A 24545-nucleotide genomic window follows, 5' to 3' on the forward strand; every position below is an offset into this window, starting at 1 on the left:
ACTTACGGTTATCCTTGCCTCGCTACCCCGAGGTTCCTTCACCTTTTCCAGGGTTCGCATCCTCGCTGAGTGGTAAGGAATATTCAACAACATGGCTGGACGCGGGAACCGGTCCTTTGCCGGTACAAGGTTGTCTCCTTTATTTGATCTTCGTTGGATGAGCGGCCCGGAAGGAAGACGAATGTCACCCTCGTGTTTTGACGTGCGCCGGCAGGAGGATCTTCGCCTGTCGGCAGTATCTCATCGTCACCCGTCAACGTGATCCGCTCCCAGATCCTCGTGTAGTGTGTATGTCTGAGAGTGTGCCAGAAGAGCTAGGAGACCGGCGAGCACGGGTGGATTTGTTTGCCATGTTGACATGTAGTGTCCGTGGTGAAGTGTGTGTGTGTGTGTGTGTGCTTGAGAATGTTGCAGCCAGCCGGCAGCCCAATACAACAGCGTCATCGTGCTTACACTGGTACGATGGAAAGAAAACACCCTGGAGCCGTTTTAAATTAATCATTGATGCGATGATGTTGCGATGGTGCGGTGCGCTGGTTGATGCTGTGTATTGCTCGTGTTCGTGTTGTCGTTTGTGTTCAATTTTTCGTACCGGTAAGTACACGCAAGGACGCCACAACGTGCACAATAAGCGAGAGACACAGGGAAGCAGTTGAGATTGTTAATAGAGTGGGAAGGACGTATTCGAAACACTAACAACCAAACCAGCCAAAGGATGTTTATCGTCGGTCGCTACCGCTCCGTCTTCGGCACACAAAACTTCCTTTCTTGCTTGGTGCTGGTGGAGAACGTTGTAGCATACTTTGCACCTAATAAAGCGACCAGAGAGGTAGGACATTCTCAGGTGCTTCATAGCCCTAACGAGATTCCAGATACGCCCGGTGGTAGTTCACTTGGAACGGATTCGTCATCCGGGATTATTATTTTATCCGGTGTGAGTGTGGAGTGCGCACGATGACAGAGCGGACATAATAATTGGGTTTTGTAACCGAATTTAATAGTTAAAATAATGGATAGCATGTGACGGTATCCTGGTGAGTCTTGGGTGAGTTTTGGAGAATAGGATAATGCTGCTCATAGACACGGGCTTTATCTTGTACTGGAATTTGACATGAGCTCAAGCGTAGTTATGAGATTAGGTGAGAATTTACTTTGTTGCTAGTTATTTAGGAGAAGTAATGTTGTCGGGTCTATTGCATACCTTTAGGCGCTAATTTTTGTATCGCGTAATTTTTTTGTCATGGACATACTAGAAGCTTTTATATAATTTTCACGCCGTAATGATGCTAAAATGGGCTCGACTTCTGAGAGATCTCGTAGTCAAATAGACCTTATCTATCGAGTGACTTTGTAGTCGTAATGGATTTATTGTCTAGACCTGATAGACATCTGACAGATGGGAGGGATTTTCTAGACCTGAAAGAGCTTTTCTCTAGAGCTAATTGACTACGAGACACCATAGTTGAAGAGGCGATTCCTTTCAAGAGTCCTCGAAGTCGAAGGGGTCTCATCGCCTAAGCATCAGCTACGAAAGGATTTAGCTATCGAATAGACCTTGCGGTCCTGCAATATTGTGTTCCCGGTCTTGACAAGGCCGTCCCTAAAATTTTTCATCGACGAGACTTCATCATCTAAAGGGTCTTTTTGTCTAAAAAAATATTATTGTTCATGAGAACCCAACACATTGAAGAAGCCATGTTCAAAGCCATGCTTGCAAAAGGCTTCTCCAAGACTAAATTCGCTGCTGGTGTATTTAATATTTTTTTACCTTGAATATGTTGAGCTGAGAATTGTATGAGTAAAGTTATCTAAGAAAATATATCTGAATGAAGCTTTAAGACCTTAAGAACATTCTAGTTATTCATATTGCATCGTTTTGCTAGTAATCGATAAGTCATCTCCTGAAGGTATGCAATCGGCAAAGCAAAGCGCCTCAATTTATGCAAATGTTTTTACTTCTCAGTACTGATGCGACGCTTTTACGCTTATCGTTCCATATTTTCACACGATTAACACCCTTTTCCGTCAAATGTCCTTAACAATGCCCTAATTTACGCTACCTTTTAGCGGACCATTCTTCAAAAAGGTGTTTCACCTAAACCGTCCTCAAACCAGCAGTGGAAAGCAGTCTGCCTGTATCCATTTTTGCTAAGCGAAGTTCTGGCTGGCGTGAAATAAATTTTCCCCAAAAATGCATCCCACGGGAACATGTTTTCCAGGATACAAACGACCATCATCCCCAAACTGTCGTCCCAAACGAACGAAGTAACATCCGACTTTCGCATTCATATTGCATACGGATACACGTCATGCGGACGTCGGTGTGACCTGCCACATCTTCTTTCACGATGGATGACAAAATCTGGACGTTGAAAATGGTCCATTTTCTGGGGTTTCCGGGGGTTTCGCGGGGTTTGCGGTGCTCCCGTGAGGAAAGCGGTTCCCATAAAAACGGCTGTTTTATGGGAGATACCTTCGTGAAGCCTGCGTTCCGTGGAAAGCTGCTGAAGACAGTCGGTGACACACGCAATGCGAGGAAATACGGATTTTTACGAGGTGCTTCATCACGGTGCCGGTGTGCCATCAGTGTATCATCACCGTGATGACAAATAATTGCGTACGAAGTGATAATGAGCTTCGATGGATTGGTGTCATTAAGGGCAGGGAAAAGAGAGAGAGAGAGAGAAAGAGAGAAAGAGGGAGAGAGCGAGTGAGATGTTGACGAGGCTTGTCTAATTCCACGCAATTTGTGGGGCGCGTTTTATGCCCTAGAAAAGGTGTCCAAACATAGATAAATGAGAATCATTTCGTGCTCATAATTTGTCCGTGGATTTTGCTTTGTTGAGCCGGGAAGAGAGCAACAGAAAATTACACAATTAATATTTAATTGTAGATTTCCACTTGGAGAAAAGCATAAAAAGCAGGTAAAAATAGAGAATAATTTCTAGGCTCAAGGAATGGGCTCAACTTTCTCATCGATTTTCGCTTAGCTGATAACTAACACCAATTAACAACGCTTAGAACGTGTCGAAAACATCCATTACCAGGAATCAACTCTTTCTACAGCATTAAATCGCTTCAAAAATCCTCTTCCAACTGCTGCTTCGCGAAAGATTGTGCGATTCCGGGAAACCCCAGGCAACTCGCGTCTCGAGGTTCAGGTTTTGTTGTGTGTTATAAGCACCCTGTCTGGTTGGTTGATTTGTTTCCAAAAGTGGTGCGTACAGATGATTGAAAAGTTTGCGCTGAAGTGTTGCTCAGGCACACAGGTGCGTGATTGTACCTGGTAAGATTCGGGCCGGGGGAGACTGAGAATGCTTCTTAAAATTCGCGTAAGTAGCATACTTTAAAGTTAAACGAGCTTAGCGGAGAAGACAGTATACAGGGCGATTGAATTAGCGAACAGGGACCGTTGATGATCGGGATGAATTTTAGTAAGTCGTGGCGTGAGAAAGCTTTGCTGTGGACGAGGCTGTCTACTGGAACTTAGGTGGTGCTCTCATAAATGTATAGCAGTTTTAGCTGTCATAAAACTATTTAATTAAGAAAGAGCTGCCCTAAGATTACGTCTAGGCTGTCTGAACATCAGACCATCAAATTTCATAGGATTTCCATCTACATCAGTGAATCAATCAGTGTATAACTGAAGAGTCCTTGAAGAATTCTCACCATAATATAACGTAGATAATGCGTCTGCTTACCCGAGACCTTGGTAAGCTTGGAAAATCAGATAATCTTGATAGCAAAGAATTCGTGATAGTATAGAAGATTTTCAAAGTCTATACATGGTATAATAACCTTGGCTAAACTCTGCCAAGCATCGTTCAGCAGAGTCATGCCTACTACACAGTGGTCTATCCTCTAGCTAGGACCTCTAGCTCTCTGACAACTCCAACGAGAAGAAGGAACTACATCTAATAGTAAAATGGACGCAGGTCTTCATATCGAGGATGACTTCATGCGTCGTTATTGTACATCTAAATCAAACCTAGGAGTCCGGTGGCCGGTCTTCACACGGCAAGGCCAGGGCTCAAATCCCATACTGACCGCCTCCCCGAACGCAGGAGGACGCCTCTCGAGGTTGTAGAGTTAAGGAAGAAGAAATCAAACCTAGCGAGTTGATCAGTAATGGTTAAAAAGTTATCCTATAAGACCTCTGATCATCGGTGCCACATCATCGTTGAATTTCAGACACTTCAGGAGACTTTATCAGTGACCCCTCGTCGTGAAAAGTAAGCAACAAAGAGAATTCCTTAGAAATTTCATTAGCTCATTAGGAGATATTGTCACATTCAAAATGATCTTAGAACTCAAGGGTCATCGTGAGAACATATAAATAAAGAAACAAAATACAGTTTAAATATCCACTTTATTTTGTTTGTGTACCCATACCACCGGGTGTTGCTGGGTGAGCATATGCAGTCGATTACATTATCAGTATAAGTCATGTTTGCCCCCGTATCGGTGCCCCATTTAGGCCATTTTCCCCTTATACACTCAGCCACACTTTGGAGTTTCGTTTCGTTCTGTCAGTGTTTGCTTTTTTCCACACCCAAACAATCGTACGGGATGCATTATAAAACCTTTTAGTCGGATGCCTCAGGCTGTGTATGTCAGTGTACAATAAATATAGATTCGTAAGCACCGTATCAGTACCGTATCGCTTCGACTGTTCCTTCTCATCTTATTCAATCGAATGTGGATGCTTTCGTAAAATAATGGCTGTCGTTCGGAATCAAATTCCTGGGCGCTGTGTGTGTATGTGGTTTCGTTACGGTGTCGTTCGTACGCTTTAAAACTTTACTCCAGTATACTCCATTCATCCCGCTAATACTGTCTCCTGTGCTGGATAGAAACACATCTGTGTCTTCGAAAGGAGGGAATCTGTGTCCCAATACATTGATTTGCAAAAGTAATGGCAGTGTTTTTTGGGAGTAATTTCTTTAACGCTATACTCAGTTTTGTATTTTTAATCTCATGTTTTTACATCCATGTTTTAGTTTCGTATTTTATCCTGTTCATTTGGCAGTATCGTTTGTGTTTTTTCTTAAATTCCTTTTAAATCATACAAGTGTTTTTGTTTTTCTGCTTATTTGTTTAATATCTTTCTCTTTTTTTAAATCTTCATTAGTCGTTGCTGAAACAGTGAACGTTTATACCTTTGTGTTATGTTTTGTTGTATGTACAATTGATTTAGTTATGTGTTTTCAACAGAAATAAACAACGGTTATGTGTGGACAGTGTTGTTCAAATCTCGGCTAGTTTTGAGAATGAAAATAGATGAGATTTTTAGTTTTGTGTTGGTTTTTCTTGTTTTTTTAGTATCATTTGTGCATTTCCTTCTTGGTTTGTTTCGATTTTTACACCCCGTTTCGCTACTTATTGTCTCTGGACGGCTTCCTGCCATTACTCGTGCGCTGCGCTTTTTCCTCTTTTCTGTATATCGTTCAACTCATTTCAAATGTTTAAATAATTTTTGTTCAATTGAAACATTAATTTTTTTTTCAAGAAAAAATACCCATAATGTTTATAAAGTTCTTTCAAAAATGTATTCCCGTATGGTGAAATTCAAACAACGCTAGCGGATCATAGCGCCACTAGCGGTCGATAGCGCAACCAACTCTCCGTGGTTGAACGCAATCGCACGCTACAGATTTAACACAGCTCGCTTGCAACACGTTGTACGCCTAGTGGTATGCAATTCGCATTACAAGCTGACCGACTACTTCGCTATTTTGCCACAAGGCGCATTTGTCGTTATTGAAATAAAATTGCAGATAATTTTGAAATTACTCAGATAAATAACCATTTTAGATGAAATTTAGAGTTCAATGAAGTTAATCTCCTTTTTAAATAGTACAACTTGTAACGGATGAATCAATTCGATGCTAAAAACGACTTTAAATGACATCAAAAGCTATAGACGATACCGTACTTCAATCCTTTCCTAATATACCTGTAAAATTTGCCTCGCTCACAGTCCATTTTCAGTTGCACCCCCGTTCCCCAGCCCCCCTCGCTCGCGTTCCGTTCACCCATCTTCTAACATATAATGCACATATTTCAGCTAGTGGTTGTTGTAGGTTTGTTTTTGTATAAAATCGTTTTAATATCACACAGTATTCTTCTTTTCCTAAGAGAGTGTTTCTCTTTCTTCCCCATACACTACATACATACATATCTGCCAACTAATTTTCTATTCTTATACTTGAATGCTGTGAGTCTCTGCTCTGCTATTTACAACCGCTGGACAGAACATGACACAGACACGAACACTTATTTCACATAAATACATTCGCCCTCACTGAACGACTTCGTTCGCCGAGAGCGGACAACACCCAGGGAAAAGAGATGTGGAGGAAAAACCAGGAAAAATGTAGGTTGTGTCGTGGCAGAAAAGAGAGCATCAAACGTATCTGATTCAACTAGAGTGAAAAGTTTTTTTTTCCTCCATCCTTAATCTTTGTTTTTGTATGCTTTTTTACGCGGTCCTCTACACTGCACCCTAATGCCGCTGAGGAATTAAAAGTAATACTTAAAGGTATGGGCTACAATCGCCAAGGACACGGTCACCATCGTCTGCTTCGTCTGGCCTGGGCTGAGCTTCCGCCATCGGTTTCGGGAGCGAGCTGCCGAGCACCGGCACGGAGGAAGCGTCGTCCTGCGCCCGATCCTCCACTCACGGAGGTTTGGTTTTATCTTTAAGACTAGAGACGGTTGCCTGAGGATGGCCGCTACCGTGCAGGATGGCGTAGAACGGTGCGGGAGTTGCCGGCTGGTTGCCGCTTTGGCTTGAGGTCGGACTGGCCGCTTCGGCCGTCTCGTCGTCCAGCTGGACGCTACTGTCGGCGGCGGACGGTATCGTGGGGAGGAAGCGAACGCCGAGCCGCGGTGGCGAACAGGACAGCTCATGTGTGTCCTCCTGCACGGCTGATTGACGGACGAGACGTGGCTTACCGCCGGGGATGGATTGTCGAGCGGTGCCTGTGGAAATTTGACCATTTATTCAGTTGAGAAACTATTTCGAGGTGGTTTTCAAGAGCTGAGAGTGTTTGAAATTATAAAAAAATTCTACATGCGCCTAAAAGTATACAATCCGCTTGAAATATTCTCACTTTGCAAGGAGTGCGCATAGCAACGAGAGTTTTTTTTTTAATTTCCAAGCTTTATGAGAAAATTCCTCTTTAATTATGATCTGGTTCTGGTGGCTTTAATTAACTTGGTTCTCGATAAATGATGCATTAATCTGCAGTGCATCTCGTCCAGCTTGTCCGTAGCAGTCGATAAGCTGGATTGTGGTTTACTTCGCTCAACAATCAAACGTTGGATCAAACATTCTAATTACTGTTGTAAAAGTTTACCATACTTTGGAAATATGATCAGAGGATCAGTCCTGACAGCTTTTGGGATGGCACGAAGAAAATATAATTGACTTATTCGAATATTTTGACGTGAGTAAAATGTGACGAAATGAGTGTAAGCCAGCTAAGTTCGTTTCAAAGTCCTCATCTTATCATTTTATAGTGCATCTTGCATCAATCGTGGATATTCTTTCATCAATTTCTCTTCTTTTATCTATTTTATCAATTAACAACTGCCTTCGAAACTTTTCTTGCAGGATATCGAGAAATAATGATTGAGTCAACAGTTTGAAAAGCTGAAAATTACATCACATATCAAGGAGGAGTAAAACAACATAATAGTAAAGAAATTTTAGCAATCAGTCACGTTAAACTAGTGGAAATCGAAAACAAATCTCAAAAAGTGATGTATTTGCATATTTGTAGTGAGCAGATTGCATATTTGTAGGCGCCATTATATCAAAAGCAAACAGTAAAAGCTACTCACTCGGTACAGGATGACCGTCGACACGCACACCCGGTAACACCACCGAAGTGCTACCACTCGAGCGTGAAATACGCCACGTCCCGGTGCTCTGTGTAGCCGTCGATCCTGACGAATCATTCCGCGAGCTGGAAAGGTTCGAGTCCTGCGACGTCTTGCGCGTAATCAACCACGATGTATGGCGACGCCTTGGATCGAGCAATCGCAACGGAATACCACAATGATGCTGAGCATTACGCCACGAGTCCGACCGTGACGAGCTAAAGTTCTCGCTAGACGAAACCGAACCTGCCCGCTTGTGCTGCTTCTGTTGAATCTCCGCAATCTGGTACGCGTACTGATCACCGTTCCTTCCTCTACCCCGCCGATTACGTTCCTCCGCCGTGCCCCAGCTGCAGAGCATCAATCTGCGCCAGGTACGCACCAGAACGCCCTGCCGCAGATGATGCTGCTGCTGCTGTTGCTGGTGATGGTGGAACCGTAGCCGAGCCGTCTCTTGCTCCATCAACTTCGCCGAACAGTTACACGTCTGGCCCGGGAGGAGCGGTGGTAATTCTTTGGAGGAACGTTCCACCAGCGAGTTTGTGTTGGCGGGCGTATGTCGATTGCTGAAGTTGGAACTATGTCGACAGCGTCCAATGCCGCGCGTAACACGCGACTCCTCGATCGCTTTGCAGATCAGCACACAGTCCTTCTTGAACTGCTTGGTAAGGATGGCGTACAGGAAGGGATTGCAGCAGGAGTTGAGCGGCAGGATGAACACGGTAAACACTTTCGCCTGCTCGAGCGAGATCAGGTGCAGCCCGAACACGGCCGTAAGCGAGAAGAACGCGATCGGCGACCAGCAGATAAAGTCGGTAAAGACCAGCAGCGCCATGCGTTTGGCGATGCGCGAATCGTTCGAGTTCCAGGCCTGCGAGCCGCGTATTGCACAGTACATCTTGAGATAGCACCCCATCAGGATGAGGAACGCCACTCCGTTGATGAACATGAGAAATACGACGTACGCCAGGCTGCCGCTACCCTTCTGGATCTCGAACGGCAGGCACACGGCAAACACGCGGTAGTCGGACACGCCGAGCAGCGGCAGGACGGCCATCGTGATGGCGAACGTCCAGCCGACCGTCATGATGTAGCTGGCGTGCCGCAACGACAGCCGCTTGTTCAGGTGCATCGCGTGCGTAATGGCGTAGTTGCGCTCGAGCGTTATTACCGCAAGCGTGTACACGGAAAGCTCGGAGCTAAGCACCGCCAGAAAGCCGGACAACTTACACCCGGCACTCATCTGCCACGGGATGGCGTACATGCGAAATTCGCCCAGCGTGGAAGCATCGACCACGGCCAGAAAGCCGAGATAGATGCCCATGAAGAAATCGGCCGCCGCAAGATTGCACACCAGAAACCTTGGTACGTCCATTTTCGAGCGGGAAAAGATGAGCACAAACACGACCGTCCCGTTGCCGAGCATGGCGAGCAGAAACACGACCCAAACGCCGCACCGTAGCGTCCACCAGTCGAACAGATCTTGGCAGGGAAGAAAGGGTCCGGGTTCGGGCAGACACTGAATTGCACCCGGTTGGGCGGTTGGAGATGCGTGCGTAATGCCCAGCTCGTCCTCGAAGTATTCGTCCGGGAAGGTTGGTACGTGACCGCCGGGATAGCTACCGTACTCGGCGCCGTACGCGTTCAACAGGTCGTTAATTTGGGTGCCGAACTTTTTGCTAAGGTTTTCTGTCGGGGAAGCAGCAATGGGAGAAAACGGGTGCATTAATTAACAGGATTGTAAATCTAGCTTTGGTTTACTGCAGAGAATGTTCGTCAAAAACGCCTGAAGTTATGCAAATAATGACTGTGGACTGAATTGGGGTAGTTCTTAGTAGTTACAGGGGTTTCTTGATTCTCTCTTTCTTGATTACTCTTAAAAAATCTCTGAAATGCGGTACGTATTAAGGAATATTTCCATACAGGGTAATTCAAGATACTGGAATGCTCTACATCCGAGAAAAGCAAAGCTCAGTCAGCTTTTACTAAGAAGCTGATTGCAAGTGCTTCACCACAGAGCAAAATAGAAAGCCTACCATCACTTTACAAGTATATTCCCGGAAAAAGAACATTGCACTATCCTCGTCCGCATACCGGGAAAAAGAACATAGCATCCAACTTACGCAACTGCGGCCAGATATCGTTGTAGCTGTTGTTCCACAGGCTCATGTCGAACTCGTTATCGGTCGGGAAGAGAACGTTCTCGCGAATGTTGACGGTATTAGGAACTTTCGGTAGGGCCGTCGTGAGCGGCAGAAAGGAACAGCAGTGATAGGCGTACGACAGGACGAGCGTCTGGATGCGAGGAAATGCTTCCGGTGGGGGAAACTCGCGCAGGTGCGGATTGTTGAACGTTTTCAGATGCAGCAACCGTTCGAGCCCGGTCGTCGGTAGCTGCGGAAATAGATTATTGCCTAGGTTTCTGTACGGAGGAGAGAGAGAGAGAGATAGAGAGAAAATAGTCCGACATTATGACAGTTAGTCTTTGTCAGCTTCGCGAGGCCACTTACAAGTCTTCGAGCTTTTTCAACGGTCGAAAGGCGTCCGGATGGATGAAGAAAACTTGGTTCGATTCCATGTCGCTGAGGAAGCAAAGAGAGGTCAACAACGTTTCAAATGAGATAAATGCAATTGAATTTAATTTCACCGATGATTTATTCGCAATCGCGAATACCGTGGCCCCTGTCCGCTCAGTCTACGGCTTGGACTACTTACAGCACTTGCAGCCGGACCAGTCCGATGAACGCATCGTGCGGAATGGATTCGATTTCATTGTTCGAAAGCAGCAGATCGTGCAGCTGACCGAGACTAGAGAACGGTGCACCGTGCAGTGAGCTTATCCTGTTGCTGGCTAAATCTCTGTGCCGGATGGTGGATGGTGTTTTCGAGCGAGGCCAATGGGGTTTTGCGTTTATTTTTCCCACCGTCCATCCGACCAACCGATCGGAAGATTCCGGAAGACACAAACGCACAGAGCCAAACCGGAGAGGGAAAAATGGACGAGCAAGCGTGCACGACCAGGGAAGATAATAAAGAAAAATGTAATTTTCTCCGACTTTTACCACCATGTTTGCTTTATCTATTGCTCTGCTCTCGCTGCAAAGACAAAAAAAAGTGCAAGTTGCAACGTGGCAACGAGGGCGCATACTTACAGCAATCTTAAATCACGACAGTTTGTTACATTTGGAATGCTTAACAATATATTGGATTTCAAATCCCTGGAACGAAAGCGAAGAAGGGACGGAAAAAGTTGATTGGGATTGAAGGACGCAAAACGATTGGAGAGGTTGTTCTGAAGAAACTGGAGCACTACTTACAAGCTTCTCAAGCGGGGTGAAGTCTTACAAATATGATCAGGTATTTTGGACAGGTTGGCCCGGTCTAGCCGCAGCACCTCGAGCGAAGTGCAACCGTCCAGTGGAGGTAGTTCATTGAGGCCGCGCACATCGGAAAGAATTCTGGAACAAAAAAAAGAGGGAATGTCAGTTTGGATTTGGTGATCTACTTCCTGGGATTGGTGGACAGCTACTTACAGCTTTCGAAGCCGTGGCATGTTTTGGAGTGCGCCGGGTTTGATACCGGCCAGCGGGTTGGACTTTAGATCCAGTGAGACTAGATTTTTGGGGAAATCGCCCTTCGATATCCATCGGATGCGATTGTTTGATGCCGAGCTGGAACGAGATATTGTGAAGCACAGTGGATGTTATTTTTTTTACTAAACCTTACTCTGAACTCATGAAGTTTTTATGCCCTGCGTGTCATTTTTACTCTTTGGACACCTCTGACTATACAGATCCAGAGAACAATCCTTCCTCGAAGCACCAAGTGAAGACATAACTCAACCAGAGACGCTTCTTGTCTTTCAAAATAAAGCCTTTCTTCGTACCTTTGAAAAACTATAAAATTGAACGAAAGTTTTTCTCGAGACATCCACCACGTCTTATTGTCCACCGGGGAGACATCGCAACGGGTGACAGTTAGCAGCAGTCGCTCAACACGACTTTTGCTGACGAGGCCAAAAGTGCCGGCAGGACCACTAATAGAATACGACGTAAATCTTACAGCAGAAATGTTGAAAGGCTTATGAATAATGAATGAAGCCGGAAGCGTAAGCCGGACAAACACACCACTGTCCACTACACCAGAGCAGTGTGCGACGAACCTTTGCCCTGGTCGCGAGCATGATCCCGGACCGACCGGAGACAAAGGATCTTCTCGGTGACTTCGAAGAGTCTTTTGAAAAATCTTCCACTGGCAGACGCACATTAAAGAGCAAGAAGCTGTGTGAGCACAGGAGGGCTCGGTTAAGATTGTGCCCGTCGGCGGTTCTGCTCATACAAGCCGGCTAATGGGAAGGTAAATCCAATTAGTTAAAAAGCCAGGACATGGGAGCTAGCGCAAGGAATAATTGCCCCGATATGCCTTCGCTGCAGTCTTCGAAAAGCTCTGGAGAGCAGGAGACATGGGTTTTCTTGGCGCTTTGTTCAGTTCTGTTCCGGGTGGTAGTAATATCCTGCTATAGTTTAATCGCCGAGACGATGGGGCAGGAAAATTGGCTTCCCCGTGTAATTGGCGGTGTAGAACTGTGGGTCATCTTGGGCAATGAGCAATGAAAGAATTGAATGATGATGTGAAGTAAGGAAGATTAAATTTGCAGCGAAAAAGGTCTTGTCTTGCCCTATTTGTTTCTCCGGACGATGGGCTTTTACACAAATCGGTATGATACTGGGAACGATTATTTCCGCTGCAGTTAGATAATTTATCCCGGGAAGCACGCCAAGATCATTCGTTTTTGGTTTCAGGAGTTCATCTGCCCTGCTTGTTACCGAAACCGATTATAATGCTGTTTGAGGTCGAAAGGGTAAAAAGTTACACATCACCTCAGGCCCCATGTACGCCTGGGCCGACCAAAGTGCATAACTTCTGCCCACACATTCACTCACTTCCTTCATCCCTTCAAATCCCTTTAACCCCGCAAAAGCTGACAACTGATTGCATACTTACATTTCCTGCAGCATCATTAGGTTCTCGAGGCCAACAGGCACAGCGCTTAAGCTATTATCGTCTACATCTCTGCAAAACGAAAGGAAGGAATAAATGTCGGTGAGTGCACTCGTCGTATAGGAAGCCGGAAATGCAGTGCCAACCACACACCCAGTCCACACAGTCCTTTTTGGCTCAATAGATTTATTTTACAACGCCTGAAAGTTTTAATCGGCCACAGGCTCACAGAAGCTGAATGATTCTTGCCCTACGAACGAGAGAGTCCTGGGCAACGTTTTATGCAAATAATTTTGGCAAACTTTCACTTCCCTCAGTTCAGTTCCGATTCCTTTCTTTAACCTGGATTCAAGTGAATTGTTTTAGTACCGGGCGATAGTTTGTGTTCGAAGCTAAGGTTTTTTGTAGACTTCCGTAGGATTTATTTGCGTGTGGAATTTATCGTGAACCAATCGGGAGTTTGTTCTAGATCTCAAATTGTTTGTTTTTCTTATTGTTTGCTAACGATTCTGTTTTTCAAAAACTTGACTAATGTGACTGGGACGGTTGGGGGTTTTATCTGCAAATACTTACAAAACTTTGAGTCGTGTTAGGTTCGTTAAAGCACCGGAAGTAATTTCACCTATTTGATTTCTTCTTAATATTCTGAAATTGAATAGAGGAGCTAATTAGAATGATTGCAGAAATGCTTTCCGAGAAGCAATCTAATTAAAATATAATAACGAGAACGAGATTTCATATCTTTAGGCATCTATTTAGATGCAAAAATGAGATTTTTTTTACCCCTGAAAGTATGCAATTATGAGCACGATCGATCGCTTAAGGCATGCAATCTGTGACAAAATTAATTTGTTGCTGTTTTTTCATCAATTCTCGTTTCTTTTAAGAAGATTGCTACCCAACAGGCTTTTTATGTAAAGAAAGCATCATACTTACAACATGTATAAATTATCCAAAACGGGAAAATCTCTTTCTCTGATTATTGTAAGTAAATTATTACCTAGATTTCTGTAAGTAAAACCGACAACAGAGAAAATGTTAACCGAAAGAAGATTTTCTATCTCCCACTCACTAATCATCAGGTTCCCTTTTCCCACAACTAATCAGTCTGCGCGCTTTAAACAACAAAGTGATGCCGCATTTTTCAAACCCCCACACACACACAGTTTTCTTTTCAGCGCTCTTAAACAAAACCCAACGCTTTTCGTTCGAAACAAAAACCCGAGATATCCGAGCCGAGTTGTGTTATAGCTTTCAGGCTGATTGCGTCCACGGATCACTTTCTTCAGCGGTGACACACATTTCTTTGGCGTTGAAATAATGTCATAGAGCTGCCGGGAAAATCTCGGTCAAACCATTGCCACATCATTCAACTGTAGCAGCAGCAAAAATGATTTCCGGTGTGTGGAACGGGGGAAAGTCCGCGCCAACTGCACAGGAAAAGTTTCTGGAAATGCGCCAACCATTGCATCTTGCGAACGTTTCTCGGTGTGTATCATGTGTCAGATGTAAGCCCGAATGCGATAGTTCCACGGAAGGGATATTCATGTCACAATGTGCCATTGTTCAATATCGTACAGTTCGTTTGCAGTTCGATTGCATTCAGTGGAGGCACTTTTCCCGGGGACACACTCACACACACACACAGTGCCAAAAGCAGCATTGAGTGGTACGACTTATGATTGATTATTCCATTCATGTATGCGGACACATTTCGAAACAAAATTTTGACAGATCTATTTCGGTCGAGTGCTCCCATTGCAGTTGGACAAGCATATGACGTTGAGCACGTCATGAAACATAAAAATAGCAAATTGAATCAATTTTGACATGTCACGAGTCAACGGTGAGATATGGAGAAAAACTTTTCCCATTTATAGCTCTATGCGAAGACGATGGAAGACCGATCTGTAGCTACTACTCCAGCTCAACCGAATTTAAAGCCTTCAAACTTCAACCACCAGGAAATCCCAACACCAAACTTACAAAGCTTCTAATGATCTCAGTCCGATCAGTGCGTCCGTCGGTACCCGCTGCAGCAGATTGCCCTCCAGCCTCAGGTTCTTCAGGAAGTGAAACCCCCGAAAGGTAACGTTCTCCATGTCGGCGATTAGGTTGTTGTCAAGGTAGCTGCAATCATAAATCAAAAGTCTCCCGGCGTGAGGTAAAGGTTTGGCCCGAGAGTTTCCAGTTTCGCGCCCATACTTACAGAGTGGTTACCGTCCGGACGCGTCTCAGCGCTTCCATCGGGACGCTCGCCAAACCACAGCCCTGCAGCGCAATCTTCTTCAGGTTCGACAGCCCAAAGAACGCCTCACTGTTGATGTGATCCAGCTTGTTGTGGGAAAGGATTCTGTAACGGGGAGTAAGCAAGGAGCCGTTGCCTTTTAGTTTTCCAGTTTGTGCGTTCAATTAGCTGGCGAGTGAATTGAATTGGAAGCATTGGGAAGCATAACTTCGACTTTGAGTCCTCCTCAACAGCCTAGCTACGGTTCTAGCACAGTGAGGTTAACACACATAAAATCGTTGGACTAAGAAACTTTTTAATGTACTTTGTCGAACAGGGCAAAAACCCTCGTTTTGCTACTGGCTTGCAGCTGCAACCGGGAAAGCTGATCCTCATCATCAGGAACCATCTTCAAAGAGTTAAACTAATAAAATAACTGCTGAACGAAAGAAGTCTAGCTGACGACAGAGGGAGAGTGAGAGCGAGCGAAAAAGAAACTTTTTAATTACAAAATATTTGCAGTAATCTCACTGTCTCCCTGGCTAAACCTGGGAAAAACCCCGTAACTGGAAACTCCCTTTTCCCACGAAGCTACCTCGCTCGCATCGAACCGGCGTGTGAAAGTTCCACTGTCATACCTCTGTCGTTATCGATTTAATTACTTTTGATTGGAGCCAGCAAACTCGTGCTCATGACTCCAAAAACTTCCCTGAGTGAAAACATTAATTATTGCGGAACTTCACGGAGTTTATGTTTCATACTTACAGCTCCTCTAGATTTGGCAGCATGTCGAATGACTTATTTGGTAGGTTGGTTATGTTGTTATTACTTAGATCTCTGTGGAGAAGAAGAAACAAGAAATGCAGAAAAAAATGATTAGGAATATCGGTCATTAAGTCTCAATACGTCATTAGGATGTGGGGAGGGCGAAAACTAATTGCTTCCGTATCGAGTCGATATCTCTTTCTCTCTTTTGCCTATGGTGCTGGATAGTGGCTCCCGATATAGGCAAAGTGCCACTCAAAACCCCGACTGTTCAGCAATAAAAAAGTGCCCATTTGCTTCCGACAGGCCCAACACGGCACTATTAGTGAAGGTAATTTATGGGCCACGATCGAAACGGACTTTCGAGTGGGATGCCAGCTTTCTTTCCCCTCCACAAGACGGTCTTTGGACGATTCTTCGGTGTGGATAATTAGCTCGGCCGGAACCATCGACATGGTAATAGGCTTGACCTAGTTTGTTAAAAAAAAGCATATTTATCTCCACTTAAGTGACTTCAGCACGACGTTTACTGTTCAGGAGATGGTCCACCAAGGGTTGTTTACCTAAAAAAAAGAGGTGATAAACGGGCACGATCCGGCACAAAATGTTCGTAGACATAAAACATCAAAAATATTGTTATCCTTTGGCTGGCGTGTTGGAGTTGAGGTAAGGTAAAATTTTCTTCGGTATGGCCGGATGTAATAATCCATTTAGAAGGGGGGGACATGCTATAACGAACGCGGTCCTGAAAGAATTGTTGCAAACGGAAGTCATCGTCTGGGATCGTACCCCGATACCGAACGCAAGAACGTAATGCAATAAAGTCTTCCGACGACTAGCTTAGAGCAGCTGGAGCTTCGCTTTTCATGCTGAAGTTAAAGAAGCTTTTAAGGATTTTCCTGAATAAAAGACACCCGAAACACAATAGTTTATTTTTAGAGAGAATTCTCATGAAAAAACCTAGCTTAAAGATTTCCTTTCTTCAAGAAAAAGCGGTGGATTAGACCACACATGAGTGACAATCTTTTCGATGGAAGCATTAAACGCACATTTGGCGTGGTTACTGCTTAAGCCACAAGCAGCTAACCCAAAGAATGACGTAAGCAACATTCCCCCTCCAGAACCACACTGATTCATCAGTTTTACTATTAAAATGAATGAATCGTTCGTCCGCGGCGTTTTGGGGTGATCCATTTTCCGGGTTTTTATCTAACCCAATGCCAAAGGCCCACTGCTGTGACATTTACGATCTCAGCGGGTCTTAGGCGATCGTGTAGTAAAGAAAAGTTTGTAACAATCCTCCCCAAACAGAACCCCATAGACCGTGAAATGTTTGTTTGAGATTTCGTTTTTTTTTCTCAGCGTCGTCCGAAAATCCAACGTCTGTCTGGGAGCGACTCCAAAAAAAGAATAACAATCCCGCTGTGATTCCCCTGGGTTTCTGGTAGAGAAAAAAGCCTCAGCCAAAGGGCAGTGAAAGTTATCCGCAACCGGCGTTCGGATCTGATAGTCCCAACGCAAGCGATGGCCCATTATTTCCGACTCCATCCGATCCGGTTCTGTATCGCGATTTTGTATCGCCGCGGTGGGTCTTCCATAAAAATAAATCCATCATAGTTGGGGACTTGGGGTTGCTTTTCCTTTTTATCTCTCTTTTCAGGGTCACGCCACGCCGTTGTCCTTTACAGAAGCTATTTATGCGCGAGAAAACTGCCCATCAAAAGACGTCCGAAGATGGCAAGGTGCGCGCGGCTGCAACTAATTTGATACACTTGCCTCCCCCCGAATGGGGTGCCGGTCAGGTCGCGTCAGGTTTGGCCGGATTGTGACACTTGAATAGGTACGCTGCCACACACACGTGACGGTTAATGGTGCTTTTAGTGACACTTGCCGGGAACGTTATCTTGCCCGGGGGTTACCTAGCAAACAAAAAAATGAAAATTGAAATGATGCTTTCGGTAGAGTCGCGGAAGCATTTTCCACCACAAGAAAGCGCAGTCCGATAACGTAAAATAACAACTTCTGCTCCACCAAAACCCCAGGTCCAAGGGCGTTGGACGGACGGAAAAACCAATTTATCATCCGAATGTGTCAGCGGAGACCGTTTCCGAAGGGTGCCCGGCGCGCGTCTGTCTTATCGCTTGGAATGGTCACAAACGGGCCGCGTTTTAACGATCTTGTTTCCCATCAGGCCGGAAAAGCGCTCAGGGTGAAAAAATATGACACACTCTGAAGCCTACCAGCAGGCGTCAATTTCCAACCGGGCCGCTCAACCGTGTGAGAAGGATGCGATTTGAGCGACGTACCCCGAATACCCGGGTGTCGAATAGATACCAGGCGACAGGTGGAAATGTGAGGAAAAAGGGGGGCACAGTGTCATAAGAAGGTGAAGAGATTAAAATTCTATACCGGTTCCAAACCGGAGGATCGGAAACCTAGCACCAGGCCGGTCTTTTTCTAAGGCGTCGCAGTAAATCATCTCTTCCGATTGTTTGTCACCAATGATGCTGATGCGAACCTCCCCCTGGAAAAAAGGTGTTTGTGTGTGTGTGTGTACAAAAAGGACCTTTTTCTCCTGCTGGGTGCAGAGTAGTAGGATATGGTTCTCAGCTAATGGACAAATATGGTGTCGGCATGTAAACGCTTGAGAACGGTACCAGCAGGCTCGAAACATGTCTGTGTGAGAGCAGAGGGTGTCGAGGATTACACGATGAGCCTCCGTGAACGGCTCTGTTGGGTGATGGGATTTGGAACAGCTTGAAGCTAATGGGCCACTTACAGGCCTGCCGGTTAATATTATATTTTGTGAAAAAGTGTAAAGAAAACAAAGTGCCCCATAATGATAACTATGTTATAAGGTTTTATGGGGAAGGATTCCACCTTGCTTGTGAGGCGTTATGAAATGAGGAGCAATTAAAGAGAGTAGCATAAAATATTTGCACCCAATTTGCTGAAGAAATTAAGACTAGAAAGTAAATCCAATGTTGTTTTTTTTGTTGGTTAATTTAATTTAAATAATAAATATGTTTAGCGGATTGCATACTTTGGAGCGAAATTCGATTTCTAGTGAAAAGCAATCTACCATCTTCTAATCTTTCTCATTATTAAATTAATAAATTTTCCAGGATGAAAAGATAAAAAACATGGATAAGAAGAAGATATACTAAAAGAAGACGAAGAAGGACTTTTTATAATCAATTTCAGGGAAGTTTATGAGCCTCTGATGCACACCAATTACACCTTTCTATTCAAATTTATATGAACAGTACACGTATCAATACGACCAGGCGACTTAGATACTGGTGTTAAACTAGAATAAAAACAAACTTACATGTAATGCAAATTGCATACTTTAGGACTACTAATTCAAAGAACGAACAAAGAAAATAAACTACGCCTAAATGTAGGCAATTTGCTGTCAGGGTTTTCTCTTTTGTTGAAGACAAATACAAATTGACACAAAAAAACTTGTTTTGTTTACAGTTTCGAACTGAAAGAGATGTTTTATCCGGTTCAGATTTTCTCATTAATAACGAAAATACTTTCTCAGCTTCTTCAGGCTGACCTACTTTCACGGTTTTGTCATGTCACGCTAGGCAATATTTTTATCCTGACCAAAACCAATCGGCCGAAACGATAATGATAAGAAACTTACACCGCTGAAAAGCAACCGGTCTAGGCAAGACAAGATAAATGAATCTTTACGTGGAAGATAATGTCATAGAGAAGATCCCTCAAAAGTAAGATTTCTTGTGAAAGATATGGTCCTTAGGTTGGAAGCTTTTTATTTCGTTACAATTGATTTAATTGTTGGTATTTTTAGTATTTCAGTAAATTCATATCAAATTAAAGTTGAAGTAATAAAAAGAACAAAATCACGATCAAAAAGAACTTAATTGGATTCACAAATAGTTTTCCAGATAGTATCTCCTTCTCTGTCGCTCTCTCAGGCTCATCTGTTGGGACATGGTCGAAAAACAACCAGCTTCCGGAAGAAGCCTTCCGCTAACTCTAGCCATAAGTTAGGACTTGCCTCGCATTCGCGGCATGTTTATGACAGTCAAATGAGATGCCTGCACGACTTATAATAAATGAACGGAAAGCGGATGTCGTTTATGATAAGCCCGTAAGCTGCGTTTACAAGCTTTCCTTGAAAAAACTAGCCGATCGGAGCACCCCAGAAAAGCAGAAAACAGCCGGAAACACATTTGAAATAGATTTCGAGGTGAAAAAAAACCTGGCGTGAGGGAAAGATGTCGTCTCTCTTGCAGTCTAGGGATGGGCTGGCTGCGATCCTTTCACCGAAACGAGAGGCTTGCAAAACAATCATTTATCATAAGAACACCTCTTTCACACAATCTCTCGCTCTCCCTCTCGCACGCTGCTTTAGGAACATCCAGATTTTTCGCTCCAATCTGTGTGCCACCAACTTTTCGCCACCGAAAAGCTTTTCTTTACATGTGATTTTCTGTGTTTCCGTTTCCGTTTTTCTTTTCCTAATATCCTTCTTCCTTACGCACATTTTGAGCGATGGAGCAGCTAGCTTCCGGCTAGAGTGTGCGTGTGTGTGTGGGCTCGGTTGAATGGTTTTATGAGGGCGGTGAAGCTGGCTGGCGCTTTCATTTGTCCTGTCCTGTGAGTTCATTGCCAGCGCGAAACGTGTAACCAAACACCCGCGAAGAAAAGAGGAAAAAGACGGACAAAGAATTGCAATTTGGTCGGGAAAATAAAAACTTTTCAACTAAATTTTCCTCCACCCCGCCTGATTTGTGGTTTGTCGTAGATCGTGTGCTGTTTTTTGAGGTTTTTTCCCCGCTCAGCAACCAGAAGCCACGGCCAAAGCATGATGATCGTGTGGTTTGCGAGGAAAATGTTGTTTATCATCGAATCAGTGCCAGCAAACGACAAAACGTGAACACGGCGCTAGCACGAACCGACCGATAAGACGCTAATTTATACACGATGCAGCGGTCAAACAGAGCGGCCATAAATCATGCATCACTGGCTCCGACTCTCGTGTGGCATTTTCCTTCCCGAAGAAAAATTTTAGAGCAAAAAAATAGGAAACGAAGGACCTGCGCTTTCTTTTATTCTATTTTTGTTGTTACTGAATCTCCATTGTTTGTTATAGTTTGGGAAAGGGGAAAAAACACCGGGCAGCTTAATCGGGAAAACACTGCTTGCACGTTTGGTGCATTTCCTTCCGGTTCATGAAAAATGCAGCAGACTGATGCCACCCGAAACGGTACGGTGGTTGGGGGAGATCGGAATTTTTTGGGTCATGATGGTCATCAATTTCCTTCACCATTTTGTTTTTTTTTTTTTTTTGGTTGCCAGTTGGTAGTTGGGGGTTGTTGAGCTTTACCGAGTGAAGTAAATATGTTCCAAATGCGATGCACTTTGCGTTTGCGAGATCGTTGTTGCAGTTTAGATGGATGCTCTCAAGGAAAAGGATTTTCTGGCGATCGTGACGAGGAACATTAATGCATTATTTATTAGGTGAAATACAAAATGAAGAATTTTTGATAAGAACATTTACAAAAATTGATATAAAAAAGGAAAACATTTTATTTATTTTTAAGAAGCAATTCTCTTAAAAAAACAGACCGCTCGCCAGAAAATCCATTCTAACAGAGAAGCCGATCACCAGCAAACTATCTGCTCATCGTTCGGCCAAACTTTCCCAAGCGCACCTGCATATAGCAGGCTGACGAAAGCAAAAATTGAATTTCAAACCAGCTTCCCCAGCCCGGTGACCAACTTTCTTCTCAAGTGCAGAGCGCACACAAAAACCGCTACGCCTGCATTTATGCATTTTGAGTGCAAAACTTTCGCTACGAGGGAATAGCAGCTTCGTTGCCGAGCTTCGACACGAACAAATCGGCATTGGGCTGGGTTGTGTTCGGTTGGTTGTGGCATCATCTTAAATAAATCTTTCTTGCTGCTTTCTCCCGTGTGCATGATGTGTTCAAATTGAAGCATTGTTTGTAGCGCGCAGCATGCATCAAGTGGTGTGTGTGTGTAGAAAACGCCGAACGCACGTGGATGTGGTTTTCTTGCTTGCAGCGTTCAAGCAAAAAAGCAATCAAGACGTAGTGCAGCGTAGTGTTGCTTCTTCTGCTGCTGCTGTTCCAAGCAGCGGTGTGTCAAAAAAGCATCAGCTCTTGTGAAATGATTTACTGCAGCAAATTGATAGCGGCTTTCGGTTCGTGCTGCGAGCATCACAGCGTGCCCGATTGCTAATGCACATTTAGCACTTGAATATTTGCTTCAGTCGTTTGTGCAGCACGAAAAGGACGCTTATACCAACTAACTTTACAGTAAGATTTGTCACACCAACCCTCCCGGTTTCCAAACCCACCAAGCGCGCTCCATTCCACACACACACACATGATGCGAGATGTTTTTTCTTACGTCGGAAACGACGGAGTACGGTGATACTGTTTTTGGTTTGGAAGCAGCAGCAGCAAATAATAGAGAAAGTTTTCCTAATTCAAGTTGGAGCTACTCGGTGTGCGATGTTGTTCTTCGGGCGGGAAGCCGTCGTCATTGCGCAAGGGATTATGTTTAAAGTTTTGCAACGATATGCGATGTGCGCGATTGTTTGTAAATTGTTTTGTGCAAAATTTGGACCCCTCTCCACGAAAAAGCCAAACGCTCGAATCGAATGAATTTGCAATCAGCGCACAGTTGACGGCTTTCGACTGTTTGTTTTTGCGGCAATTTGCAGTGCTGGTGAGACTGGAGCTGTCAGATGTAATTGAATTATGATTGTGTGCTGCGGTGGGAATGGAACGAGAGTATGGTGTGAAAATATTAAGTCGTTCGAATTATTTGACTGGAAATGGATTAATTGAGCGAGATTAAAAGCGTTCAAAGTTTGGTTAAATCGAGTTTAATAGAACAAGCAACCGTGATTCTTTGGGGGATTAACGGCCATTTGCAATGGAGATATGCAATTTGATTAATATTGGCTCAAGTTGTGCAATCGTAATCAAAGGGATTAAAGGTTGGATTATTCATTTTATCACATTATTATGGCTATTCAAAGTTTAGTAATTTTGAGTTAAATTGAACAAGAAATCATTACGCTTAAGGATTCACGCTATTACGCCTAAAAGTATGCAATTTGCATGTTTTAAGTAGACTTCTCCACATTTGTAACACCTTGTACGCTTGCTCTTAATGTAATTTATTATTTAAAACTTCTTAACTATGCAGTAGACTAATAAGGCAAGACAGAAAACGTTGCATTATTCATTGTATTCACCAAATGTGCGCAATAACCATTTGTGGCTCGCTTTCCATCTATTCTTTTAGTTACATTCGATGGTATCAACATACTATCTTTAGCTAGCACAAAAGTGCCATCCCTAGCGCCAGAGTACTCTACTGAAAAGCTGACTAACATGCTATAAAAATAATGGTACGTAAACTAATGTCACTTGTAAGTGCCGTGTAACGAGAAAGATTGCCGGGAGTTGTAGAGGGAAGAGAACGAATGGCCTGGCGAGGAAAACTCTCGAACGACATTCATTCCATTGTTCCATGCTGCTTCCTGTGCAGCAAACGACTGGCAACGAGCAACGTACCAACACGGTAAATATTATTCCATGGAAATCTGCATCGACGAGCCATAAAAGCAGCACGATCATTGTCGGCAAGCTGTGGCGGCCTCGGAGCAAGGGTGACCGGCGAACGGTTGGAAAATCCTCTTATCGTGCGAGAAAACACGGATGAACCAGTCGGGCAAAGGAATGCAACAGTCAGGCGCCTCCACCGTTCCCGGTCAAACCGCGGGTGATAAAATCAATGGCGCTAAAGTGGCGCGAGCATCGATAACGCAGCGCAGTGAATTTGCACAAGAATGATGACGAGACCCGGGAGTGTTCCGACCCGTTTCCTGTGTGCTTACCGTGCAACCTCGCTTTAGAAGGCAAACGCGCAAGAAAAGCAATTTATACGGAATCTAAGAATGCACGACATTCCACTGAAATGCTATTGTTAATGGCATATCTAGGACAGACACGCCAGCCACGACGAAGCCAGCCCTGGCTTAACTGTAACCGATACTGAAGCAGGGTGATCTCAGTAGCACCGTTACAAAAGCGGCCAGTTTTTCCTCTTTTTCCACCAGTTTTCATCCCATTCGCTCTTTGCTCACACGGCCCAATTCCGAAACGGAATTCCGACACATGCGACCCGATTCTTCGACATGTGCATCGGAACGGCGGCATCCGAGACATTTCGGGGGGGGGTACGACCCATTATGTGGGACAATTGGCATCATTGCTTCGGGCGCATTATGGATTTTCGTTTTCATCCCCAACCCCTGCACGCAAATCACATCCCCTGAACCACCACCAAGCTCCTACCGACACGTGTTGGGTGAAACCGACCAGACGCCTCCATCGAATCGATCGATTGTAAGAAAATTCATCAAAGCATCATACCGGCCAATCCCGAACCATCATTACTGCTGCATTTTATTGGATAATGGTGATGGGGAAGAGAAGGTGGGGAGGGGGGGGGGGGGAAAGGGATGTACATTTTTACGGTCCTGTTGAAGCTGTTTGATGATGTCTGCATTCCATCACTGCTGCTGCTGCTGCTGCTGTCTGGGCAATTTTTGCCAATTTCGGCAAGCCACCACGTCCTCGAGCAA

General features: G+C 44.4%; 1 protein-coding gene across 6 annotated transcripts in view; it reads right to left on the bottom strand.

Annotated features, from left to right (window-relative positions):
• Nucleotides 1–4350: 4350 nt before the first annotated feature.
• LOC118514711 (lutropin-choriogonadotropic hormone receptor) overlaps nucleotides 4351–24545 on the bottom strand; it is a 104789-nt gene continuing 84594 nt past the window's right edge. For 4 of the 6 annotated variants that reach the window (XM_036061791.1, XM_036061789.1, XM_036061790.1 and 1 more), the window contains exons 4-17: nucleotides 15881–15952; nucleotides 15098–15241; nucleotides 14875–15018; nucleotides 13825–13896; nucleotides 13462–13533; nucleotides 12892–12960; nucleotides 11421–11558; nucleotides 11205–11345; nucleotides 11040–11105; nucleotides 10603–10746; nucleotides 10398–10469; nucleotides 10011–10309; nucleotides 7849–9576; nucleotides 6680–6984 (exon numbers count right to left, since the gene is read on the bottom strand). In XM_036061791.1, coding sequence (XP_035917684.1) covers nucleotides 6680–6984; nucleotides 7849–9576; nucleotides 10011–10309; nucleotides 10398–10469; nucleotides 10603–10746; nucleotides 11040–11105; nucleotides 11205–11345; nucleotides 11421–11558; nucleotides 12892–12960; nucleotides 13462–13533; nucleotides 13825–13896; nucleotides 14875–15018; nucleotides 15098–15241; nucleotides 15881–15952 — 3466 coding nt within the window. Of the gene's footprint in view, nucleotides 6985–7848; nucleotides 9577–10010; nucleotides 10310–10397; nucleotides 10470–10602; nucleotides 10747–11039; nucleotides 11106–11204; nucleotides 11346–11420; nucleotides 11559–12891; nucleotides 12961–13461; nucleotides 13534–13824; nucleotides 13897–14874; nucleotides 15019–15097; nucleotides 15242–15880; nucleotides 15953–24545 lie in introns of all 6 variants that reach the window. The other 2 variants (XM_036061788.1, XM_036061792.1) reach the window with 1 other exon arrangement.

Source organism: Anopheles stephensi, chromosome 3 (assembly GCF_013141755.1).
Source record: "Anopheles stephensi strain Indian chromosome 3, UCI_ANSTEP_V1.0, whole genome shotgun sequence".
In the NCBI taxonomy this organism is placed as follows: Eukaryota; Metazoa; Arthropoda; class Insecta; order Diptera; family Culicidae; genus Anopheles; species Anopheles stephensi.